This window comes from Dermacentor andersoni, chromosome 5, assembly GCF_023375885.2.
Source record: "Dermacentor andersoni chromosome 5, qqDerAnde1_hic_scaffold, whole genome shotgun sequence".
In the NCBI taxonomy this organism is placed as follows: domain Eukaryota; kingdom Metazoa; phylum Arthropoda; class Arachnida; order Ixodida; family Ixodidae; genus Dermacentor; species Dermacentor andersoni.
This window is the reverse complement of record NC_092818.1, coordinates 93330169-93357571: the sequence shown is the minus strand read 5'-3', so window position 1 is coordinate 93357571 and position 27403 is coordinate 93330169. Positions and strand designations below refer to the sequence as shown.

The 27403-nt window shown below is 45.8% G+C and overlaps 1 protein-coding gene across 1 annotated transcript; it reads right to left on the bottom strand.

The window, feature by feature from the left end:
- Positions 1 to 3474: 3474 nt before the first annotated feature.
- On the bottom strand, positions 3475 to 17835 carry CCT5 (chaperonin containing TCP1 subunit 5). Its single transcript, XM_050178199.3, has 9 exons — positions 17594 to 17835; positions 15777 to 15837; positions 15512 to 15676; positions 10414 to 10805; positions 9431 to 9700; positions 8367 to 8552; positions 6384 to 6521; positions 4112 to 4292; positions 3475 to 3689 (listed from the first exon to the last, which is right to left on the bottom strand). The coding sequence occupies exons 1-9, from the start codon at positions 17696 to 17698 to the stop codon at positions 3562 to 3564; spliced, it is 1626 nt and encodes a 541-aa protein (XP_050034156.1). The 5' UTR covers positions 17699 to 17835; the 3' UTR covers positions 3475 to 3561.
- Positions 17836 to 27403: the final 9568 nt, after the last annotated feature.

Below are 27403 nucleotides of genomic sequence, written 5' to 3'. Positions count from 1 at the left end.
AGACAGACCTCGTACATATGATGCGTGCAATTCCTGGTAAGTCTGGCCTCAATATGTCCTCTCGTTTTAGCAATAAGCTGGATTTATAGGTTTATGGCTTCAGGGGTTGCAAATGAATCGCTCTTAATGTGAGCAGAGAAAGAGGGCGACACCCACAGAGTCTTATGCAGAGATCGTGAGAAGGAAATCTGGTGCTGCAGTCAATCAATCACTGCAGGAATTATGGGTATAGCACATGGATTCATTTACGATTTGGCATGGCTTCATTGAGAATACATGTAGCCATTTCTTTTATGTTCTTTGAGAATCTGTTCTGCTGCAATGATACTTTACAGCATAAAGTGTTTAGCATTCAAAGGTCGTTGATTTTGTCATGGAAATATCAAGTGAATTAAAGAAACTGTCACTAAATGTAGATTTACAGCACTTTTACAGCACCAGCTATGGGTGCGTTTCTGGCATTTCAAAAGATTAGTTTTCTCTGTATACTGAAAACAGTTGCATTGCTCAAATTTTGATGCCACATTTACATGAGATATGGCTTTTATGAGGCAACATTTCAAGTGCATGCCTGCCAGCCTGTGCACTTTAATGTCTGTAAAAATCCCCCAAAAATATGAAATGTCGAAAGGTGGTGAGCAGAGTGATAGTATAAATGTCTTAATAAGCTAGCACTGACCTTTTGTAGGATACATACATGATTTATCTTTAGATGCAGCACTGAAAGAGTTGCAAAATTGGAACAGCAGATACCGACAAGCAACGCACTGTCTTTAAATCGGAGTAACTTCCTTGGCAACATTACCATTGCCGATTTCGCCTGCGCATGGAACTTTTCTGGATGAACTTGCCCGAAGCAAGTTCCTTTCACCATAAGTAGTTCACTTTCACCATAAGAGTTCCTAGGGTATACAGTTGGAGCCTAATTCTATTTGAGCCTAGCGTGAAGTACGAAATATCCCTTGGCATTCAGCATTACAGTGAGCAATTGACAGGGTCTCCAGCATTGCCATTAATTGTGGAACCTGGGCAATCCTTCCACACCTCAAACATTTACTACTTGTGCCCACTATACATCACATCTTTGTTAAGTCCAATGAAAATTCACAAGTTTGCAAGCGGTAATTGGTTGAAGTTCAGCCAAAGTTTCATAAACATGGGCAGAACCGGCCCAAATTCGTAAACATTACGAATTTCCCACTTCCCACACCACCACTTACGATTCTCCTCTGGCATGGCCAGGGACAAATTGCTGACTTTTGCACGTCTAGACTGTTGCACTCGAACACGCACTTGGGGTGCACTCACAAACCCCGAGTAACTCGAAACATTTCCCATCTTTACATTCAGGGCTTACTAAGTTGCATGCCATGTCAGCCTTCTCCTTACTGTGGGAATGGGTGTGTAGGCTACGCGGAGTTGCCTGGCCATGTGCCCACGGACCCCAACCTAACAGTTTGGAGAGTTGGTTCTTTATTCTACAGAGTAACGCCGCAGCCAGTCGAGAGTCTGGGCCCGGCAGAAGAAGATGCGACTAAAACACACGGACTCACAAAAGTTCTTTGGACCTAGATAAATCTTCACAATTCCGGCTGTTCGTTTGCAAGCTCTCAATAGATAACGCGAGTGGTGCGCACAATCATGTAAATATGGGACAAAATGACCACATCGCCTCTTCTTGCCTGGTTTTGGTCGTCATATATAAGAACATGATATATGCTGGATTTAATTTTTAAAAAATTACACACGTTGGCCTAGTGCTGCCATATACAGCCAACTGACACACACATACGCATTACAGCTAGCTATTAAGAGCCCATACCTTTCGAGAACACCAGAAACGCATTGCACAACCGCGACGACGTTATACGCGCGCGCAGCCACGTCAATGCACTTTCATATCTCTTCTTGTTTTATTCCTAGATTGAAGCAGGCCAAACAGGCTCGCAGTCACTTTGTACATACGTTTTCGCGCGGGAAAGGAACAACGTTGTAGACGTAATAACCGCCGTTCGAGGTGAAAAACAAAAAGGGACGGCATAGTTTCGAAATGGAGCTGCAACATAGCAACAAATCGTCATATTGCTCGCAAAGTAACACTACCTACGTTACTTACTATTGCGGACCTGCTGGGCTTGAAGTGTCATTGTGGACGCCGGTGCATACATGGCATTATTCCGGCGCTTCTGGGAACTTGAGCAAATACAAATAGTGCAAGCATGGATGCTGCGATGAGCTTCAGATTTCCTCCATTAAAAACTTCCTGTTGTGCTGGTTGTTGACGAGCCACGAAGCAATGTTATCCCGCAAGTTTTATTGTACATTTAATGCTGTGTAGAGGCCCTTAAGCAACAAAATAACAACGTAATACATTGACTAACACTATGCATCGCTGCCACTCGCATACCGAGTCGTCTGCTTCTCGTGATGGCGATGGCGCAACGGGAGGGAAACATGCAACGAACCAAACTTTCTATATTGAATAATAATAATGTAGCTTATTAGAAATAGGTAATTAATTATTAAGATAGACCAGAAAAGTAAAGATTCCGCTTGGTGGTATGTGCGCGTGTCAGAACGTAATGTCTAACTGCCACATAGTAATTACGTCGTAACGCTGTAGCCTCCTAGGAAACGAAACCGAAACTGACACATTTATACGGCGCTCGGAAGTTACCATTTGCTGTAGGGTTTAAAGATCTACACGATATCGGTTTACGAACTTCCTTTAACGCAAGAAGTCTTTATCGTTCTGCCACCCTTCAGAGTTGAATTGTAGGCCAGGTATGTCCAAAAACAAAAACCAATATTCTTTGGCAAAGTCTTACTGCCATGTTCGTTACTACTGTTTTAGCAGGTTAAGGAAAAAAAGAAAAAGGCTAACATTGCCACCATAACCGACCAATTTTTTGGCAACCCTACTAAATTACTTGAACTTCACCGCACCACCCACACAGTCCACGGAACCAATACAGCATATAAAGGGCTACAGACATGTCAGATGCCTCAAGATATGTGCTCAAATACCACCGACTCCCACTAAGTTATGAAAACAGAACTGTGTGAACACATACTGTCTGAAGGCACCAGCCTGAATTCACACAGCACAGCCTAAACTGCCAGCATTATGCGACACCTGCACTTTGGGGCATCCCAACAACTTGCAATGCATAATGTTCACTGCACAACAGGTGACTGCGAAACACTCCCCTGGCCTCGACCGTCATGAAATGTATAGATTTTTCATTGAAGCACAACACTAAGAAAACATCTGTGAATGAATTTATCACACTGATGACGTAAAGTCATTGGCTTGTTTCAATTGAAATTCCTTTTTTTTTTCTTTCTTTTGACTGACCAATGATTTGGACATTGATGCTGCAGGCCCTTCAGTCTGACAATTCGGACGGTAATTGCATAAATAAAGATTTTATTAGAAATCTGAATTGTGTGCAGTGTTAATAAAGATGAAACTTATTTGGAGGAACCTGTGAGCCAGTCACAGTTCATTTAGGTTCTTTATTACATGGCAGTATGCATGTGCTCTTAAGGTCAATTAAATTAGGCATAGTTGCTGTCTGGTGTCTGGATGTCATCAATTTTCAGGATCATCTTGACAAGCTGGGTAGCCAAGCTGATCTGTTGTTTCTTGCTCGTCAAGGTCTCAATCACATGCTGCTCCTTCATGTCTGTAAAGGAACAAAGTTGTGCATTGTCCAGCAAATTAATTTAATGAATTATTAATATTTCATGACATTTGGCAATAGTCTGGAAAAGCAGCACAAAAGAAGAGACACAAATGAGCCAAGCTACACCCAAGGGCTGAGTCTCATTTTTTTAGACTGCTGGCCCTTGCAGACAAGTACAGTGAACTCTCGCAAGTGTGCGCTTTAGACGATCTTGAATGCTACAAGGAATTTACACATAGACAAGGTACCTAAACCGTAAAACTGCACAATGTTACACTTGTAAGAGAAAAGAACAAAGCAGTAAAGTGCATTTTAGACTATCTTGAATGCTACAAGGCATTTGCACACAGACAAGGTACCTACACCATAGAACAACACAATGTTACACTCATAAGAGAAAAGAGCAAAGCAGTAGCACTGACCATTGGTGCCCTTGCCCAGGCAGTCGATGCCAAGGCAGGGGTTGTTCTCTTGGGCTTGGCGGGCCTTCACCTCAGTCAGAGTCTCAATGGGAGGGAGGCCAGAGTTCTCGGCCAGGGCCAGTGGCACACTCTCCAGGGCGTCAGCAAAGGCACGGAAGGGGTACTGCTCCAGTGTCGATATCTGAGTGACATATGCACAGTTACGTTTTGCACCTGTGCACCTTGTAAAATTCATGCAATAATCAAAGAAAATTAAATTACAAGGTTTAATGCCTCAAAACTGTACATTGGTTTATACAAGGAATGCTGTAATGGAGGATTCCGAACTAATTTTTATCACCTGTTTCTTTTTTGTTGCGTACCCAAAGATCATACCCAAACGTTCTTGCATTCTACTTCTAGAGTGTGGTCACTGAGGCCAGGTATCAAAGCAACGACCTCCAGTGCAACAGTAGAACTCTCTAACCACTGAGCCACCATGGCAAATACCCCAAGTAAAAACTTAAATCTTTTGAATTTCACAGGACCGGAAAACCCTCCACCCCTGTGAGCTGGTCAGCAATAGCATTGCCATGTAGCTGGCAGGCTTGATGCCACTATGCGGGCTGCGGTAGAACTGCGTGCACTGAAATGTGTCAAAATCAAACTGCTCCCTACAACTGTTGCAGACAAAACTGTGGTCGCAATTGACGTGATCATGGAGGTTGACTAGGAAGTTCTGATGGCCCACAGCCAACACAGTGTCATTCGCGGCAGTAAACAGAACAATAAAGGCTATAAGTTCACAAATAGGCATGATGAGTTCGTTCCTGTCATCCCCATACAGTTATAACTGATAATTATGCATCATTTCGATTGCACGCTAGCGCCACTTTTGCTGCCTTGCGCTGCCCATTTGCGGCGCTCCGAGGGTTGTCCGAATTAACCAGCATGTGGCCAAATATGTACAAATTAATCAGTTTGATGCCATTAAATAATGCACACTACTGCTGGGACCAGAGGACGAGTCTGAATTATTCGAGTTTTGACGGTCGAATTAACAAGGTTTTGCTGTATTGGTAAATAAACGGCAGATGTCTACATTTACTTTTGGTGCTCTTTCACGATTTAACAAGTGCTATCAGTCATGCTTATTGTACAAATCGTAAACAAATCTGTCCCATATCGGGGGAAAAAAAAAGTGCTTGAAGTGTACTATGCACTCTTACGCACATCTTAACAATCAAACTTGAGCTGCGCCACAAAAGTGACTATCACGTGCGAGGACTGGAAGTGTGTTACAGAAGGGTGTAAATATACCGAGTGGTTGCTGTTCGCAGCACTACATGATCATGTGGCAGCTCCTCTTTTGTCATTCTTGCTAGTGATAATTTATAATGTATCAGGCAATTTCGCCTATGTATTAAATGCATTTAAAACAATTTGCATTAGTAGCTTTATCACCTAGTTCTTTCTTTTATGGAGTCAACGACCGATAACTCCACGGAGAACGTTAAGTCCGAACTATCAAATGTCTGAAAAAATGAATGTGTCCAAAAAAATAGAGAGCAGTGGGAGACCGCGTTGCTCAGCTGTGCACCGGAAGACCAACTCAAGGCAATCCAGCAGGCCGAAGATGCCGCCAGGGCCCAAGGGCTCGAGGCCGTCATTTAGGTAGAGGCCTAGGTCTCAAATCTGCTGTGCACAAATAAAGTTTATTCCTCCTCCTCCTCCTCCAAAAAAATATAATTTTATTTACGTTTTAAGGCCCCCGTGCAAGGAATAAGTGGTCAATCCGTTCTTGCACGCAATTCTGCTTATGTGCAACCAAGTACGTCTGTATTTCTGCCAGCTTTGAGCTGCCGCTGTACACCGATACAAGGACTGCAAAGGTTCGAGTCAGATCCGCGCGTGACGGCTCCGGAGCACGTGGCACGTCATCATCACCCGAGTTAGTTGCTGTTTGGCGGTGGGAGAATTTGCTCAATTATTTTGTCATCGTTCGGTTCAGCACACGACAACACTGTGCTGTCGATGTGTGCGAAGTAATTTAGCAAGCTAGTTTCGTTAAATATTTTGAAATGCAAGGCAGGGTTTCCTTTCATACAACACAAGCGTTTGTGGGTCAGCGGCCAGTATCATTCAAAGGTGGCCAAGGCGTGGCTGCCCACTCAGAGGACCTGGATGGGCTTCCTTGCCTGGCGGCACACCTCCTAGAATGGATTAGGCTGTCATCATTCCACATCACGAGGCCAGTTATACGCTGCGGGAGTGAAAGCGCCATAACACTTACTTTGTCCGCCTGCTCCCCAACAGCCAGGGAGCAAGAGATCTCGGCAGCCCCACCACCATAGACAATGCGGTTGTCCTTCACGAGGTTCCGGATCACGCACAGTGCGTCATGCAGGCTCCGCTTGGCTTCCTCGACAATCTGTAAACAACGCAAAAGCAAATTGCTCAAAACAAAAGCAGTTTCCCAAACAGGCACCATGCCAGTTTTCTTCCAAGTGCGTAGTCCTAAAACTCAGCTAAAATCTGTTGGGAAAACCTCCAATTCTCAGAAAGAGTACACGGGAATAAACAGTGCATGTGCATATTGTAACGACATGAGATGGAAGAGAATTAGGAGCAGCACCACCAAGAAATACGCTTTACCAGTCGTCAAAGAAAAACCAACGTCTTCTTCGTCTCCATCCCGCGCTAAACCTGCACTACTTCAACCTCATCCCCACTGGCACATACCCGCGGCAATATAGTTGTGCCAATATGTAACAACATTTTTGCGCTTGCGTAAGCTCTTGTAGGTTCAAATTTGGATATCAGCCATAGGTGCGAGAATGCAGCTTCAAATGAATTTTAACCAAATTACCTTCAGAGCTACAAAAAGCCTATATGTTTTTTGCAACTTCCATTGCTCGCGCGAACAGTTACAGTATTTCAGTGTGGTTCTTGAAGGCACTTGTGAGCAACTGCTGCCACTTAATTGATTGACTTCTATGTTGTAGAGCTCATCTGCCTCCAAGCAGTTCAAGGTGACCTAAGGAACGCAAATGATCCAACTGTTTGCTAGGGACTACACTGACCAGTCTAGGCTTGAGAAAACTGCACAGTGCAACGTGATGGTGACAGCAACGCAGCTGCATCCTTTACACAAATAGGCAGATAGAGCTAAGGCTGTTTTTTGGGGGGATTATAGAGCGTGTTTGCACAAAGGTGATTTCACATCCCACCGCCACTGGAATGCAGCTGCTATGGCCGGTAGTTGAACCCACAACCTTGTGCTTAGCAGCGGAGCACCACAGCCACTGAGAAACTATGCCAGCTACACCCACAGAGCTAGGATGCAGAGCAGCGCAACGCGAGATGCCATAACATCAGACAGTATCTCGTTGGTGACGGTCCAAAATCGTTGGTACATTAGGTTCATGCCCCCATAACACGAACAAACAGCTCACAGACACCTGTTCTATAGGCATTTGTGCATTTCTATTGGCTTGGAAAAGCAGTCACATGCAGCATTTTCCCCCCTCTGCTTTAAATTTGACAAGTCGCACTACACTTCAGCAAGCACATGTCCCATCCGCATCAGTGTGCACGGCTCAAAAGTGAAGCCGGACCATGGTTCGGGATGGAAGTTTATATTGCACCCATTGTGTAATGTGCAGCAGTGTTACAGAAAAGCTGCTGCGCAGTCTCATAGGTGCGTCAGCCCAAAAGAACTTTGTGGCAAAAAGTACCATGCACTTTCCACTCTTTCCTCTTTAAACGCAAAAATATGCACTTCACATGATGCAAGCAGAACAACGTACAGCTTTAAAGAGATGCAGAATTCTGACAGCCCTATGAAGTCTCAATGCACGTTTAGAAACGCACGGAGCGTTATGAGGGAGCTCATATGGAGGGTTACGAATTAATTTTGACCAACAGAGGCTCTTGCACACAGCACACAGGTGTTTCTGCATTTCGTTTCCATCAGAATGCGGTCACTGTGACCAAGAATGATACCTGGGTCCTTGTGCTCAGCAGCACAACGCCACAGCAACTGAGCCATCATGGTGGCTCTCCCCAAATTGACCAACTGCAACACTCTTCGATTGTTACCATCTTTTAGTATCTTTGCCTACGATGCCTTCCTGACATGCACATTTTACATACGCATGATAACGATGTCCCAAGGGACATCGAAGTCACAAGAAGCCATCTTGCTATCAGGACTGCGTCGCTATCAGGACCATATAGCATGCCCAAATAAGCACGCGTGACTCATGTAGCTCACCATCTTGTTGCCTCCTCGTATAAAGATTGTAACTGCCCGGGAGTTGGGGCACTCCTCAATGACCAGCATGCGGTCCTTTGTCGTACCAAAGGACAGCTCTCGGACCACTCCAGCAGATCCCAATTTGTCAGCAGTCAGTTCGCAGAAGCGTGGCACAATGCGACCACCTGTCGCAATGGCAATCAGCTAAACAAATTAAAGAAAGAAGGAGAGAGAGAAAACCATCACAATTAGGCTATAGTAAAGGGCTCCACAATCTTTTCTACTACGTTTCGAGATTCGAGAGCATCCAATCATATTTCACGGCTTTGAACTGACCCCATTAAGGATACCACTTCTTGTTTGTAGTGCTTGCTTTATTCATTGGGACGACTTCATAAAAGAAATGTTTGCACTTAGCGCAGCGCAACTGCTGGGCACATATATGGGATGCATAGTAGAATAGTTGTAAACAAAAGCGCATCACTGCAGAGCGAAAACAGCAGATCCTACGCTAAGCAGGACAAGCGTCCAAAGATGACAGAAGACAGCACCTGGTGACTCCTGGTGACTTTTTATCATGTGTTGCAGGCTGCGCTCTCCATTTTCCAACATAACACAATATTAAAATGCAAAGGCAAAATTTTAAAATTGTAGGATTAGGAGAAACACCAAACCGGTTTTGCTTGATAAAGAATTCCTTCACAAAGCTCTATCTTCGATAATCTTGTGGTAAGAGGTTGACAACTAAAAGAGAAAATGAAAGCGAAACTACCACTTCCTAAATTTCATGCTACAACCACAATGTTGCTATGTCATTGTGACATCACAGTGCAATGTTTCGCTCCATGAAGATACAATGCAGTCCATCTTTACCGAGAAAAAGTTATAGGCCGGAGCAGACTCAGTCAAAATCCACAACATCATGGCTAGTTGGTGCGGGAACTACAAGGTAGTGTCATGAATGTCTTACATCCTTCTTTGGATTGAAAAGACGCCTCTCAAGACAATGTAGCGGCTTTTTTGGTATGCTAGGACTGATACACCTCAACTTATCTTTCTCTACACTGTCCATGGGAACCAACCTCAATCTCGGGCCCTCCGACCCAGCGCACAGCCGGCAGTTTCTTCTGCAGCAGCAGGTGGTTGGCCTCGTCATCAAAGCCCCACTGGCAGATGACCAGGTTGGCGCCAGCAGCCTTCACCTGATCCACCATCTGCTCAAACTGTTGTCGCTCGTAGCTCCTCAAGGCCTCAAACTCCTCAGCTGAGGACACGTCCAACTTGTGCTTGGTCTTGGGCTTGGGTGGCTCAAACGGGCATGTCAGGATGGCCAGCTTAGCGTTGCGTACTTCCTGCAGCATACCAATGTACGAACCATCTACTTCCAGTCTATCCAACTTACAGGGCATGTTACCGGCAAAGAGCGTCAGAATGTCGGAAGGAACACTTTTTTTCCTATCCTGTTCTTTATATTGTTTTGTGTTCTATTATGCCATAACATGTTTATGAATAGAGCTGGGTGCATATGTAAATGTCTGCATGTGCAAGCCTGTGTATAAGCTCTGATTCCTCTGCCTCATTCTGTCACCATCACGGCAGTGGCGTTCATCAGGAGAGAGCATTTCCTCACCAGTTCCTTCAAAAAAAAAAAAAAAAAAAAAAACAGAGAGAGGGACGCAGGTGACATTTTCCGATGTTCTAGTTGCTCATGTCCCATTTTTCCAGAGAGGAAACAACCTCTCTGGATGCCAATGCCGTGACACTGACGAGACGGATGGTAGTCTATTAGTACTCTTGCTATTTTAAATCTATTATGTCGTTTTCTATATGAGGCGGCCAAGCCCATTCAGTTAGGCTGTTTATTCAGATATTTTCATGGCCTCCCACAATACCTTTTTACAGAACAGTAATGAAGGGAAGGAAATGCAGTACAGGATTAGATGTGACGATGAGTGTCAGAAGCTCACAAGAATGACGAGCTAGTTCGCACATGACAGGGGCGACACATGTCAGCAGAAGCTTTTGCTCAGCGGTGGACTAACGTAGCCAACGGCAAGACACTTACCTTGGGCATCTGCGGGTGGCTGAAGTCCTTGTCGACGAGCACACCTCGGACCAGCAGCGAGTCTTCCAGTTTGCCACCTTCCTTGCCTTCCACTTTGATCAGCTCGAAATTGACATCACCGCGGTCGAGCTGGGCCACCGAGAGCACGGCATCCACAGCAATCTCGGCAAACTGCCGGTGACACTTGTTCACAATCTTCGAGCCCAACGTGGTCATGGCAGTCTGAATCAGGAATTCCTTGTCAGCCCTTGAGACAGAAAAGCTTTCGGCAACCTTGTCCAAGTGGGTGAGTGCGCAGCGGGCAGCCATCTCAAAGCCGTCCGCAATGCGGATTGGATGGATGCCTCGGTCCAGAAGCTGCTCTGCCTGTTCTAACAAAGCTCCCGCCAACACTGCAAGAGCCCAGACACAGGGAACCTCTTATTAGTTGATGGTTCCACACTTTCACACTACTTTTGCTGAGTGACGAGTGGGGGGGTGTAAGAATGCCACATTAGCCTTGTTGAATCAAGCATTATTAAAAAAAAGGCACATTCTGCCTACAGTGGCAGTACTGCTCACCTATTGCTACAACCACTAATGTGGAGCTTCATGATATTGTCAAAAAGCTGGGCCATAATGAATGGTTCCAAGCTGCCTCCCATGCTTGTTGCACTAGAAGCTACATATAGCTATTGTTCTCATCTGAATGAAAATGTTCTGCTAATGACAGGCCAACGTGGCAAGAAACTGGAGCGATGAAGGCAATGCATATAATGGTAGAAACAGTGCCATACAAGAGGCTCAGCGTTGTAAGCTGATACACTAATCTCACAGGGCCTTCTGAGAGTCTAATGATTTTTGAACTCCTTCATTAATGGCTATTGAATGAATAGTCTGTCTTGTTGACAGACAAACTCAAAGCTCACTAGAAACCACAAAAGTTTTTGAGGAAGAAGAGTGCACACATTTGTCTGGGGTGCATTTAACTAAATGTCATGAACACTGGAAAAGCAGTAATTATGTGAAACTAAGTTGTAAAAATGGTTCATTCTTTCAGATGAAGAGAGCATGTTGGATATGTGTCACAAAACAACTGTAGCTGACATTCTTGATGTAGCAAGAGGTCCTCCAAAATCATCTGACTGAACCACAACCCCACAGTTATATTTGCCAGTGTGTAACACTATCAATAGAAGGTTTTCATATGAACCAGCAAGCCACCAATACCTGCACATTATGCCTTTTCCCTTGCATGCAAATCTTAGCATCAAATTGTTTATGTGACACATTTTCACATCACAGATGGCTTGCTTCACCATAACTTGTACTGTCGTGAACAAAATAAACAAACAACTCTGAATACATGCTGAACCGCATGATCATGGCACCAAGTGTGGTGGTACCCAGGCTTGCCTGGCGACAGGGCCAGTGCAGTGCACGTCTGTCCTGCACTATGGGCTGGCATGACTGGTCCCTTCGTTCAATGTTTTGCACTCTTGCTTTCCGAGCTTCTACAGGGAAAACCAACATCAAGGAACATGTGGTGACGTAATGTGGCCACCAGAGCCATACCTGGCGGGTGGTGCCATCTCATGTAGAACTTGGAAAGCTACAGCTAGAAGCACAGGAGAGAACATACGGTCATGCTGGCAATGGTACAGATCGGCATGCATTCACGCAAGCCCCAATTATTTTGCTCATGCCTGTACAAGATTGCCAGTAAAAACTACGATATGAGACAACATGGCTAGGAAGGCTAATAGACCCAGAAAATACATTTATCCTGTCAAGAAGGTGTCATGGCACACAAGAAAAAGATGGTGGTGGAAGTGGATAACAGAATAGCACTAGTAGTGTGTGAATATTTGAACCTTTGTATATTCAATTTGATTTCAAGGACTTTATTATTCGAAATATTTGAACTGCCGCAAATGCCTAAACATACTCAGAACATGTTTTAATAATATCAAAACATGTTTTAATAATAAGGACACAGAGGAGATACACTGTTTCTTGAACAGTGCTTACTAGTTATCTTAATGCACTTTTGCAACGACTGTACCAGTGTCCTGGCATGGACACCAGTGCACGGCAATGCACGTGGGACTGAGCATGCTGCTGGTCGGTTCCCCTTATTCAGCATCAATGCAGTACAGTTGCATTATGCACTGAAGCATATTTGCTGCACAGTGAAACCTACCCGAAGTAGAAAGGGGGCACCGTCATGGGACCATTGCTAGTGCTGATGGCCAACCAGCACTATGAGCACAAGTGCCCTTACTGTACTGCCTCTTCGTGCATCTGGACAACACCAACTGCCAGGTGGAACCCTCCATCTGCCACTGTGCATGTTTGCACATGTGCCAAGTGCTTAAAAACACAATTTCCCGGCTACCAATTCAACCATGTAGCAAGCTTGGCAGTGTTACCAGACCCTCACTCTACTGTAGTTTCGTACGACCAGGAAGCTTCAACGCAAACTAGGCTAAAATATCGGCTTTAGATGAAGCAAGAAAAATTTCAACATCAAGGAGCCTAGAGATGTCCTCAATACCGAAAGCTCCCGAAGAGGCTCCTTCCATTTCCGTGCTGCGGAAACACTTCGATAAGCTCATCAACCAGTAGCAATCTTCACTGCCCCAAACATATATTCAAAGATATGTGTATGATGAAACCTTGGGCCAAAAAGAAGATCCTCGTGGGTAGCAGTGTAAGCATGGTGCTCAGAGCTACCCACGGTTGGCTTGGATTGTGAAGAGATACCTGCCAATACCAGCCACTAGTGTGTCAAGTGAGTGGCTCCTTTTAGTGTCTGGAGTAATTGTGACATGCAAGAGAGTGACACTATTCCACGAACATTCCAAGCAGCTATTCTTCCGCCATGCCAAGATTAAATAACTGCAGTTACAATACAGTCAAGCAAAAATCTTGTACTAGAGACTACTTCTTTGTACTAGCACGAATTTTTTTTCTAGCTCTGGTTGGTGAAAAAAAAAATTCATTTTTGCGAAAGCCAATAGCACTCTTATTCATTATTTCATTCACTTCCAATGTGAAAACAAAGTGGTCTTCCCCACAAAGTGATAGACCCAGGATGCAGAAACAGGATGAGCGAGAATGATGCAGCCATGAACACTTGTAAAGGCTTTCATCTTAAGGCTAGGCCCCTCAGCCCTGGTGGTATGCCCCTTCAGGTGCCAATTAATTTTGTCCATAGAAAATTTGTTTCACCACATCTCTTGCATATTCAGAATCATGAAAAGCTTACAGCTGCAGAACACTTCAGCAATTTTTTTATTCTTCAGAGAGTTTTTAAGGTTTACAAAATGTGGACTCCACGCAAAAACTTTTTACTTGAAAACAAGATACGAGGACATCAACTGTTTCAACCTCCCTCCACCATCCGGGTTTCTGCAGAACAGATTTGCCATATTCAGTGTCCCTTTGCTTGAAGTTGTCAATTAATTTGGCCTCGCTATGCTAGCCTCCTAGTTAGCTCAGATGGTAGAGCATCCACCAAGGAAATGTGTTGGTGCTGGGTTCAATCCCCTCGACAACTGGGATGCATCTTTCTCAATCTGCAAAGCATTCTTCTAAACAATGTGCATTAGGTTTCCTCTGTAGCTTTGAGCTACAGTCGGGTAGATGACAATTTTCCCTATCATATTTCATGTGTAGTGTGTGTCGGAAGCACCACTACATCCATCATCACTTAATATATCAGATAAGAAACATTGCGAAGAACAATGAAAGAAGTGAACTCGCTACATGACAACATGCTGACACCAAAAGTGCACACACGGACGTCTACGGTCCAACTTGCTTCACTAAAACTTGCAGCACAGGTCCAATTGGAAGTGTTTCAAGATGCATATGACACACTTTAAATATCATTAGTTTCATCAGTGATTGTGCTTTTGGCATACTATCTTGGTACGCACAAATGTGCAAGCAGTACCCCAAGGAGACAGGCAAACTTCCTTGCTGGTAAAATACTAAACACTGCCTCATGATTGCTCAAACACAGCTACCAGTGGCGAACAGCTGGAAAACTGTAGAGAGGCAGTAGAGATTGTGCCAAGTCCCCTTGGCAGCTTGGGTTTGTACGTGCCTTGTACATACTGGTAAATGAGTATGAAAACATTCACCAGCACGGTTCTACACTTTGATTTCACACAAAGTACACCTCTGACTGGCATTACAGAATACCAGCATGGACAAAATTGTGTGACAAGAATGCAGCAACACTAGGGTATCACTGTTTGTAGAATACTGTGGTGCACAAGGCCTGATATGACCGTTTTCTGTACCACAATGCTACTGAACAAGGGAAAAAAAGTATGCTTGAGACAAGGCCGAGCAGGCAAAGGCCAGCCAGCAGCACATTTTGCTACAGTGCTAACAATTCATTGGCTAGGCTAAAATTAAACTGAATTATTTTAATCCACTTACCCAATAATATTTCGTGCTGCAAAGTGCACTTCGTATTATAAAGGAGCACTAAAGAGACACTAGATCAGTTTACACCAATAATGTACTCTTTCAAAAGTAGATTTCATCATTTACATAAAGGTTAAAGTTCCATTATCTTAATATTCTTGCACTGTAACTAGAGTGGCGGTATGTCGCAGTGACATCACAGATTTCAAAGCACTTCTTATTTAGGTAGTTGTGGCTCAGTGAAAGTACTTCAATGTTGCAAGCTCAGTTGTTTTTTCCGGTATGGTAAAAGAATTTACTCATGAAGCTCAAATTATACTTCTCTTTAGTGTCCTTGAAAGGCATACTTGCACGTGAGAAAAAAAGAAAATTACTCAAGGTGACACGTTTAGACAGAGTTGTCAGAGTACACAAGGACGCTCAATAGTGCTACTAAGTTTTGAAATATTGGTGCTTGATGAAGCACACCTTGATCACACTGTTCACAAATGTACAGTAGTGAACTCCAGTGCCAATAAACTCTTACCCCTGATAGTATGAAGCACCACTGCAGTGATAGGACGGGACAAATAAGAGCCGTCAGAATTTGGACTAAGAAAACGTCCACCACGTACCACCGAACAGTGGCACGAAAATATTGTGTGCACTTGTCTGAAAGGAAGTGGATATCACTTACCAACAACACCAGTGGTGCCGTCACCGATCTCATCATCTTGGGATTGAGACAGCTGCACCAGCAGCTTGGCTATCTGGTGCTCTACATCCATCAACTTCAAAATGGTGGCGCCATCATTGGTCACAGTAACATCCCCATCTGATGAAACCATCATTTTGTCGAGCCCTGCGATTGAATAATAGGTTAGGGTCATGCCTTGCATTTAAGTGAAATAATAAGAGATGGAGGGGGATAACCAAGCTCGTCGCCAGTTCTGGATAATTACCTTTTGGGCCCAATGATGTCTTGAGGATGTTAGCCACAGCCTTGGCGGCCAGGATGTGCGACTGGAAGACACAAGGCCCAAAGGAGACATTAATCGCTTGCCATAGGGATGACAAACATTCCAGAATGAGTAAGTGGCAACTTCTAGCTTTGACATGTAATGCTGGAGTTGCACATTAAAACACTCTCAGCCTGGACACAGCAGTGACAGCACACAACAAAGGTCTGAAGCACAGCTACTGAAGTGCCAGTGCAGTTTGCTGGGCAGAGTGGCTGGTTTTATGCTACCGCAAGGTTATGAACACCGACACCAGAGAGATGTCTTACACTTTTAAGCCTGTAACCTAACAGCAACAAACATTCAAAACAGGTTAGGCAGCTTCAAAAGTTATTTTAGCCACTGGTGTACAACTTTAGTAACCTGAACCCTATATACGATGACTATGTGTGTGGCAGCCTGAAATATTTCATGAGAACGTAAGTTTCCTTTACAGTGTGAAAGGATGTGCAATAACAAAGTCTGCCTGCTGTCGCTGGTCTAAACTGCAAGAATGGCACACAGGGAAGGTTCTGACAGGTGTTGTAGAAGTCGTGGGGTGCAGTAGTGCTGATCACAGCGTCAAAAGTTAGCAGTTGGGCATAATTACATTTCTTTACTCGTGCTTTGGACTAGTAACAACATGTCATTATTTCGTATTACTGGTGGCACCTCCGGGGCACCCAAGGGGCAGCGGGGAGATCAAAGCTGGAAGCAGGGTGGTTTGTGGGTTGGGGCCCCACCCACGGACCGCCCTGCTTCTAGCTTTGATCTCCCCGCTGCCCCATAGGTGACATAGAGATCCTGCACCGCATACTTTAGTATAACCTCAAGTGCTCTCCCGAGGCTTCCATTTGCCGGTTATATGTGCCCTCCTGGAGCGTCACGAAAAAGGCACCTATCAACGAAAAAATGAGCCCCGCGACTTCTACAACACCAGTCAGAACCTTGCCTGCCGTCTGATTACATTAGTGCTTCATATTAGCGTGTGCTACAGCAGCACAAATCCAGACAGAACACGACGGCTTCAGCACTAAAAGCAGCAAGCCATGTGTGACTGGCATTGCTTATGCACAGCTGTGTCACAATTTCAACGTTCTGAAATCCGTTGTATCCGAACTACAGCCCTATTCTGCTGCTACGTCTTTAATTCTAAAACGGTCCCTTACCTAAACGAACTAAATTCTTGCATTATGCAGTTGCGAACACAGTTTCTTAAATCATTTTACAAAACGACTTTTTTTTTAGATGTTTTGAGCTACGTTGTTATAGTAACGTCGGTTTTGACAATGCACGCTTTAAGTAGGCGTTCGTTTTTCCTTCGACCTCGGCAGACCGTATTCGGCATTTTTTTTAACGTTAAATGGGTGCTCACTGCAGGAACAAGCCCCTGTGTAGGCGGCAGACCGGTGGCAACGCCTGTCCGTTGCCTTTTATGGGCAATTCTGATGTACAACGTGTGAATGGACGGCAAGAACAACATCGAAGACCACCGTACACACAAGTAGTGAAAGGTTAACAAGGAAATTTATTAATCATATACAATGGAGCCATGCTTGAGTTCGCTGCTCTCAAATTAGGAAGGCGTGGGCACGGGCCTTTGGACAATGAATGGCAGCCATTCAACAAACAGTGGTAATAAGATGCCAAACAGAGGACATGGGACAAGACAAGAAGCACATCACTTCAAGTTTACAGGCCCCGTTTTAAGCGAATTATCGAATCAGAAATTAACGAATGCTTTTAAAATAGAATAATACTTAAAGTGGGAGAATGCCTACCTTGAGCGCATCGACACCGGTGAGTCGCTTCTTTTTATCTTGATCCTTAAGAATAATAAACGGCCTTCCATACTCGTCGAATGTCAACGTCCCTAAAGAATTCATTGCGATTTCCTCACGTAAGAAAATTCGCAACGATTACGCCGGATTACACCGGATTATTCGCTTAACACAGGTTCATACACAAGCAATGGCACAAGCAACCACGGTATTTTTTCTCGATGCACCGGTCAGTGTTGCCAAGCTCCAATGCCAAATTGTCTCCAAACTCGAAGTAATACCATGGTAATACTAAAATTCCTCAGTTTTCCCTAAAAATCCCTAGTTTTGTTCTACAACATGGCTTAATAAAAGTACGACGATGTTACAGAACTTTGCTTGAACGAAAGTTTCTTCATTTGCAGTGCCGTTGTGCGTCAACCATAATCTCTATGGCGTCAACTGCCAGCTATGATGTCAACTCTCCGCCGAGACCTGCAATGATGTCTTCGTGACGTCACATATTGCGCCAATTTTAACGCTCAAATTGAGCGATTTGATTGCCAGTACTGAATCAAATCAATGCTCTTGATGAAGCTTCGCAGAAGGGGCTAGTTTCACGACGTCTTCAAATCATTTAAATATAGTTACAATTTGTTTAAGTCTTGGAGCAGGGACTACACATGACGCATGGTGGTGTATGCCGGACATCTTCCAGAATGTAGAAATTAACTGAAGAGTAAGCACGTGTGCTATCAATGCAGATACACGCAACACGTCCCTGTCACACGTGTTGTATGACGTAGATATGCGCGTTATGTCATGCAAGAAACGCTCAGGTGGAACAACTTCATGACTGACGCATCTAACTCAAACTTGCCCCTTTATTTAGGCCAGCTGCAGAGCCAACGTCACAAATGAAGTTTGTGGGAATCGAGGTGCCAGCGGTCGCGCGTACTCGATCGATCTTTGTGAACCTGTGCTGGCAAGCCGAGACCGTCGCACTGCAGGGCATCTCCACAAGTTGTACACATTTATAAATTTAAGTTACCAGAAGCAAAGCCGCAAGCTTTCGCTCCCGTCTAGAGCAGGCCGCGATGTTATCGCACTTGGCCTTTATATAGGAACATCACGGCGATGCCGACGATGACAGCGGCGGAAATTCGCCTGGGGTGCCGATATAATTACTATCGCAATAAATGAAAGCTTTCAGCGTGTGTGCCGCGTCCGTACGGCATGTAATTTAGCCATTGTTGACTTGGGACAACAATTCGAATTTTAATAACCTTCAACGTTCGGGTTTCGGATACCGAACGTGACGGGCAGACAAGCCACCGACGACCGCTTCCGGTAGAAAGTCGCCCGCCACGGATTTCTATTTGACACCTTTTAATTTGTCGTAGCTCAGGCACGACAGAAACACGACAGAAACAATGCTTGGGATGGATGGATGGATGGATGGATGGATGGATGGATAACTTTATTGAAGTCCCTGGTGCGCGCGATTAGCGCGCAGCGGGCCCCTCCCACGTCAGGACAGAGAGGTCATGCCCCTGCGCCGCGTCGCGGGCCCGATGGACAGCCCAGAGCTGTGCTTGAAGGTCCGAGCTGCGTGGAGCTAGGTCCCACTCTTCCTTGGTGGTCCTGGCCCCCGGCGCCAGGGGGCAACCCCAGAGCATGTGAGCAAGGCAAGGCTAGCAACGCTCTTGGGACAGCGAATTGCACTAAAGCAATGTTCGTATTCCGGTAACACAATACCGAGCTCGAGATGACGACAAGCTGCTGACGAGCCAGTTTTATGTCCGCGTCGTTGTGGCTGAGCTACAACAAATTAGAACAAGCTGACATAGCCGCTCTCATCTTTTGACAGCCGCACAAGGGTGCAGAAGGAACCAAAACCGCGCTTCTCCCCGCGATGTTACGTATTGTGAAAAACAAAAACAAAAAACACATAAAACAAGCTTCAAAACTCTTTAGTGGGAGGCACTACAAAGTCGGCTTCTCCCGACAGAGACTGCTATTGCGGAGAATCCAGCTTTCGGGTAGACTTTCTTTGCAAGTGACGCACACACACGCAGGGACAGCAAGCAGGCAAGACCCATTGCCGGTAGCAGATATCAATAGTGGCCTGAAAAGCTAAAAAATAGAAGCACGGCGATACAAGAGAGAGAGAGAGAGAGAGAGAGAAAACTTTTATTGTGAAGTTTGAGTGGAGTTTTCTTTCCCAGCGATACAAAGCGTCGAGATGACTTGGGCGGAGAAGAAGAGGAAGAAGAAGCACAATGGCAGCGGCGCCCGGTCGCATCGACGAGGCGACCCTGCGCGACCTGATCGAGCCCGTGGGCGACTTGGACGAACTGGACCAGGCGTGCTTCCATAAGGGCGACGACCGCTGGAGGCCGGTGTCCGGCGACGAGAGCTGGGACCACGTGTTCGAGCGCACGCTGGTCTACCTGCGCACGCAGCTGGGCTACTTCTTCGACTTCAACATCGCCGAGGGCAGCTTCGGCCGCCTGGTGCGCATGTACGACCCCGAGAACCGCGCCGACGTCACCGTCTGGTTCAGCGCCGTCGTCAACGCGCGTCGCGAGAACCTCTGGCGCACGCTGTCCCACCCGAACCTCATGGAGCTGCTGCGCAGGATCAGGCACGATTATACCGGCTCTTTGCAGCTCGTGCGCAACTGTGCGAATCGGTTCGTCAGTGCGACGGTCCTAAAGTCGAATTCCCGCTGCGGCTCTATTCGGATGACGCAGCGCGTTCACATGTTGCGCGTCGGTTCCACCGATTGTTTGAGCAGGGCTTGGGGACAGTAAAGAAAATGATAGAGTAGTGTGTGGCAGTGGCAGAATAAGTCTCCTATAGAAGGAGGAGGGTTAAGGTGCAGTAGAATCGACGCAAGAGACTGGTGGCGAGGCCACCTTTCAGTTCCTGCCCAATGTCCCTCCTGACGTCGTAGAATGTGGCAACGTTCGGCCGAGGCTGCCCAGGTGTTCCTTAACTGTTTATCTGGAAAAGGTAGCAGTGCTTGTTGACCTTCCTTGCACATTATCTTAAAGCGAAAATGCAACGAAATCCGTGGCGCTGTGCTTTCGTCGTGGGCGCTACAGTTTGGCGCGATATTCAAGACGTGAACTTCGCGGCTCTCAAACGCTAAGATTTTTTTTTATAGCCTAGTAAACGAGAGACAGTTCTGAAAGAGTAGTCCAGGCTGATTGAATAGTATTTTCTTAGAGTGCAATTTGATGTCGCGCACCGCAGTTCGATGTTTCTTCCAGTGAAAACTGCAGGTCATATATATATATATGCAGAATTAGCGGAATGTGCTATTTTCGGCTGCAATAATAAAGCTTCGATGCAAAGAAGACAAGGTCGACGTACTTAGATGGTTGTTCAAATGATACGGTCATTAGATGTTGATAATATATGTCTTTCTATTCTGTCTGTTTTGCATGATCATTATTTAGTCATTTCGTATCGTATTTCGCGCGCAATTACGTCAGCTTGTATTGCTTACCGTCGACACTTGTTGACGCTTTCTTTTTTTTTTTCATAGTTTGACATTTTAGAATGCGTCTCTCGTCTCGGGTTTCTTGTTGCTCTTTCACGCTACCGTGAGGCATAGGGCTCCGAGTGTTACAAAACAGACGCCCAAGGTTCGGGCAACGCACTCGTGGGGCCGACGGCTCCCCGCTTTCCCTGCTTCTCCGACCCAGCTCTCCTCCGTCCCGCACTCGGGCACTTCTCGCCAATTAATTTAGATGAAACTCGGCGGTGGCGAGGCAGAGGGTGACAGCGATACAGGCACTCACATATCACCCCGGTTAAAGGGACACTAAAGGCAAATATTAAGTCAAGCTAAAGTGATAGATTAGTCCTCGAGAATCTCTAAGGCGTCAATATTATCGCGAACAGAGCCTTAATTATCGAGATATAGAAGTAAATGCAGGACGTGATTAGAGACACCCCCGGGGCATTCAAGTACTTGCCCGATGACGAAAACACTCCTCAGTTAAATCCTGTCACTAGTACTCAACCACTTGTTGCACAAAACATCCTTGTATTGTATTATAAGAGGAAATAAGATGCTACTTGTCCAGTTCTACTTCACTTTTAGAAAAAAGAACTCATTGAAATAACCCTGTCAACGACGTGGGCGGTCGAAAGGGTTCGTTTTCGCTCGACTCTGCGCCACCCACGCTTTCGCGTTTCAATAGTTATCCGTAGTGCTGCGCTGGTTTTGCTGGCTCGTGAAATTCGCGCGAACTGCAAGTAGCAGAGAATTCACCTTCCATGTGATGTAGCAGCATGCCCGAATGGTCTACGCCACTTGATCAAAGAGCAGCTGCAGCGGCGAATCCGCCGCTGTGTCTTGGCTCGGTATACCGCCGTCTGTTGGGCACTTTACTCACCGACGGTAGTGAAGGGTGGTGATGGCGTATACAACGTCACCACTCCCCCGGTTGTGTGGCGGAAGATTTGAATTGCGATAAAGGTATACGGAGCCTTCAGATGCAATTTTTTTGTAAAGTATTTTCTTGGCACGAAACAAGCGTTGCGAGGTTTCTGGAATGGTATTGAAACACTCCACGTCGACTTAGTATTTGGCTTTCGTGATTAAGGCTAATTAAACTCATTTTTGATTATATAGCATGTAGGGGAATCATTTGATACAATTTTCACGTTTATACGACACCTACAAGTCACCTAACCGACCGTCCAATTTCAGGAAGCGGTTACAAGATAACGAGATGCCAGGTACACCAATCCTGTGTGAAATCAGCTAGTGGGACCTTGACTTCAAAACGGTGTACGTATGCGTGCACGAAGTTGGGAATTTGACACGCACAAAACACCGAACGCGCGTATTTTTGTACCTAAAGATCGGCAGCAATACCGTGTGCTGTTCACCAAGAGCATACAGACGCACTCCAGGGTGGTGGCACATTAGCGCATCAGCGAAATTTTTCGTAGGGATTGACACCTGTGCATGCTCGCTTGGGCAGGGTGGACATCTGCACGCCGTACCTGCAGACGTGCGTGGCGTACGTGATGCCGGCCTTCCGGTGCACGCTACACCAGAAGGTCTCGCTCAAGGCTTTTCTCTGCTCCGAGGGTTCCTACGCGACCGTCAAGTTCTGGCTCTCCCAGGTGAAGCCAGCGGCTTGCTAGTCCTAAAGTGACTCGACATACACACTGTGCTGCTTCGAAGCACCCTATACTCACAAAATTAAGAGGCAGGCACTAGATGCCTGGCCGTAATCGCGGCGCCATCACATTTCAACATGGCAAACTGAACCGGCAACAAAAGATTGAGACTCCGACTCCATTTGACATCTACGTAATGCGAAGCATGCTTGAGAATGTTTGTGAATCATATATAAGTGTTTGCAGCGAGCGGTTACTACTCCTGCGACGTATGTATGTATGTATGTATGTATGTATGTATGTATGTATGTATGTATGTATGTATGTATGTATGTATGTATGTATGTATGTATGTATGTATGTATGTATGTATGTATGTATGTATGTATGTATGTACGTATGTATGTATATGTAAGGGCGTGTCACGGCCATAACGTTAGTATAGATGCCCCCGCCCCTTTTCGTACGTGTGCCAATTATTTCTGTCTGCAATCCACAGTAATTTTCCATTGGATTATGTGTGTGTGTGCGTGCATTTAGAAATCCGCAAGCATCCAGGGCAGTGCGAGCGGAACGTACCAAGCAAAACGAAACCAATCGCGAGCGGACCCTCACACAACTAAAAATGCGACCTCAAATGCAGAGCAAAGAGAGCGTCTAGCATTTGATGCGAAGCATCTTCTGAAGAGACGCATTGATGCCATGGTTAATTATGCAGTACTACGCACTTTCGTTAGGGGCATAATGCTCTTAATTTCAGTTGGGCAGAATACATCTAATCATCTAAGCCGCGGTTTCTTTTTACTGGCTGCTTTGTGAAAGAGACCGGGTAGTTGATGTACGACAAAAACTTGTTCGAGTGGGACAAGAATGATTCGCATTAAAACTGCATTATAGTGCACTAGAATTCTAGCGTAACTGTTAAGAGACAGAAACAGGGCGATGTGGATCAGTGAGCAAACGGCCAACCTCTCTGTCGCTTAGCGTGCCCCGTTTCAGCTACACATCGCTTTGCTTAAGTTTGTAATCTCCTTGGAATAGAAAGAACTTGGGTTCCATTGACCAAGATCATTTGGCAGTCCACCACTGACTTGCGCGTTTAATGTGTATCGTTCACTTATGGTGCCCCTATGAAGTGCATGGTTCTTCAGATTCCACCTTTTAGATTTCACTAAGTTTTCTCACTAAGAGGCAAATTAATACCCCGCATATAGTTCAATTGACAGCTCACAAACCTCAAATTATTTATTATTTACGCATACAATACAGTTTCCGCCGCTTCACTCGATGACACCGGAGAAAGCAGGCGGAATGCATGGGAAGTAACTGCTGCCGTTCGTCCTCCCGTTGCTCTTTCCAACCAGGGACTAAACACTCTCCGAAATTTGCACACGGCACTCACACTCTTGCAGTTACTCCCTTGAGGGACGAAAGCGCCCTTTTTAGGAGTAACTGTCCAGTTACTCCCGTTTTCCCCGGCATTTTTCTTAGAAGGTAGTTGACATAAAAGGAAAATGGAGCGAGCTGGGCCGGCCATGTAATATGTAGGTCATATGACCGGTGCTCTGTTGGAGTTACAAAATGGTTGGCAAGAGAATCTAAGCGCAGTTGAGGACACCAGATAACTATGGCGGTGAGGCGAAATCAGGAAATTTGTAGGCATAACATGGGGGTCAGCTGGCTGGCGCCAAACAAGGATCAGTGGAGATCACCGGGAGAAGCATTCGTCCTGCAGTGGGCATAAATGGGCCCATGATTATGACGATGATGTCAGATGACTCGAAATGTATAACAGAAAAAGCGAAAGACAGGTGCACGCTGCAGGTGAACGGCGACGCCGCCTTGAAGTTTCTACACCAGCTTGGAGTGACGTCACGGATTCTACCAGCATGTGTTCAGCTTTACTTGTTTCTGGCTAAAAGACTAGATTGCTTTCTGAAGAGCTAGACTATAGCAAATGCTCAAACTAGGAAGTTTTCAAATGTTTTCTTGCAAGCCCAAAAACGAGATCGTACTTTGAGATAAATTACACACTGACGTCACACTGACGTAGTCACACTGGCGTAGAAGCGCTGAGGTTTCGGTGGGAAATCAAAACGAGGGAAGTTCGGCCGTCAGTTGCTCCAGTATTAGGCGACCTTTCTTTGACTGAAAATGGCGTTCTGAAAGAACAATTCATCCGTCCAAACTGATTTATTGTTGATCCTTTAGTGTGCACGCCTTTAACATTTCCATCCTGAGTATTTCCAGCGTCGGCGGCCCTTCTGTATAATTCGTGAGCGACTCGAGTAAGGTATACTGGGCGCCGCGGATCTGTCTTCTATAGAACTTCATCATGTTACGCAATCTAGGCGCATCGTGGGCTAGAAAAACTGCGTTACCATTCTTTTACAGGTGGCCGACGCACTAGAGTACTTGCATCAGCGGGAGCTCTTCCACTTGGACGTCAGCCTCAGAAACGTCTTCATATTGCAGGTGCGGATGTGTGCGCATATACTTCTCTAGCTTGATGTGGGTTTTGGTCATGTATGTAACGGTGGTAGAAGAGGGAAGTTCCAGCGTCTATCGAGACTTGGTGATAAGAGATAGCGCCCGAAAGAAAATAGCATGCCTCACAGTATCAGCAACTGTTCCAAGAAAACTCTGTCCTTTCCCTTCGCGTCCGCGCGTTCACCTCTTTCAAAGTCACGTGGCCCACGCGGGCGCGTGGCAGCGCCAACTGCTATGAGCACATCCAAGCTCATCAATCTGCGAGCGCTTTTCAAGTGATCGCAACAGGCAGACGAGGAAACACGCAATGAAGCGAAACTGCGGCAGTCGAGTAGATCCTGCGCGCGTACTGGCGAATGTCCTCTAAAGAGCGTGTGGTAATATCCTAGAACCCCGAATCACCAAATTATTAACATTCGTAGAAGGGATGGTCGCCGCCGCGGCAGAGAGCCCGCTCAACGTTTCTAACGGTATAAACTTGTGCCGACTATGGATTTTTTGTGAAGCTCCACATTCGGCTAAAGATCGCCTCTTGAAGTCACTGCAGCTTTTAGATGTTCGCTTTCAGCTTACGCATGTAACAAGTCCGCTGCACTTACATTACTTGGGCGCTCTCTGACAGATTATTACGAACGAAAGTTTAGTCGAAGGAAAACACATTTTCATCAGGTAATTAACTCGGTACATAGGGTCGTTTCTCTCACATGCAGACGCACTGCAAGCGCGTTCGGAGCCGCAACCCGCGGTTTCATCCAATTGAGCCACTTCATGATGAATCTGCCAAACAGTCGTACCGCAAACCAATTAGGGGTGTGAGAATACTCAAAATTTTGAACACGAATCGAATAGTCGCTGCTATTCGATTCGAGAATTCGCTATTCGATATCGTCAAATACTCGTTCCTTTCGAATATGTAAGGAATGCAATAACATTTACTACAGTATAAAAGGAGAGAGAACGTTGTATGTATAAAGACCGCTCCAAATGATTCTGATGAAGAGGATCTGCTGCGGCTGTTGCACGTTTCCCTGCCATACGCACGAGAGCAGATAAGTTCTGCACAACATTTTTCAGTCATTCATTATGAATGTTCGATATTGCGAATTTGTTGTTTCGAGTTAGGCAAAACAATTCATTATTTTGCCATTCACACGGTATTCGTATTCGATTCGGAAATTTCACTATTCAAACACCCTTATATACAATAAAAAAATTTAAAAGATGTGCGGGTCCCACGCGCTGTGGAAATCGGCTTAAGCGAAGCTTCCGTTATTGTTTGCGAAGAACGCTGTTCTTACTCATTTACCATTTACACACGACCAACTTCCGCATTTTCACCGGGAAGTGCCTTGTTCAACGTAAAACTTGTGGCGCTCGAACATCGATCCCCCGCATTACGACGAAGTATAATGCGGACGATGGAATTATAATAAGACGAAGAAGCGTGAAAGAATTTGCGAAGACGCTCAATTGTCCGGGACATGCAACATTCCAAAGCGAAGCCACGCTTCGCTTGCAGAGCGGGCCGTAACCCCTTGTTCAACGCGGTTCATACAATGTCATGTACACAGCGTGTATATAGCGCAAACGGAACGCATAATCCGAAAGGCGGAGACACGTACGGCGTACACGCAAGGCGTCTTTCCGTAGAATAAGGAACATCTGCAAATTAGTAACGTGATGGCATACCAAATATATCAACTCTATGAAATATATAGCCCATCAGTTTCTTTCGTGCTCACGTCTTTGTGCATTTGTTGGCCTAAATGCATCCGTCGTCATAAAACATTATCAATGCATCATTTTCCGATCGGAAATATCAAGAGCCGAGCCCCCCGTGGAAACTCGTTGCATGCAGGCGGACCGCGCGGTGCTGGGAGGTCTGGCGAGCCTGCAGCCCAGCCGACTGGTGTCGGCAGGGGACGTGCGGCTAGACAGCGTGTTCGCGCCGCCCGACGTGATCGCGGCACGCATTGGCCTCGCCGCCCCCGTGCCTGCGACGACGGGCGGCGACCTGCAGGCGGACCGCGTCGACGCTTGGGGCTTCTGCACGCTGGTCGCCGAGGCGCTCACCTGCCACTGGCGGTGGAAGGTGCGCGGCATTGCTCGAACGAAGAAAGCAAGCTCGCGACGACAAATTCGTGTTTTCCAACACGACTATTTTCAAGGAAGGAGACAGAACGCTGAATAGTT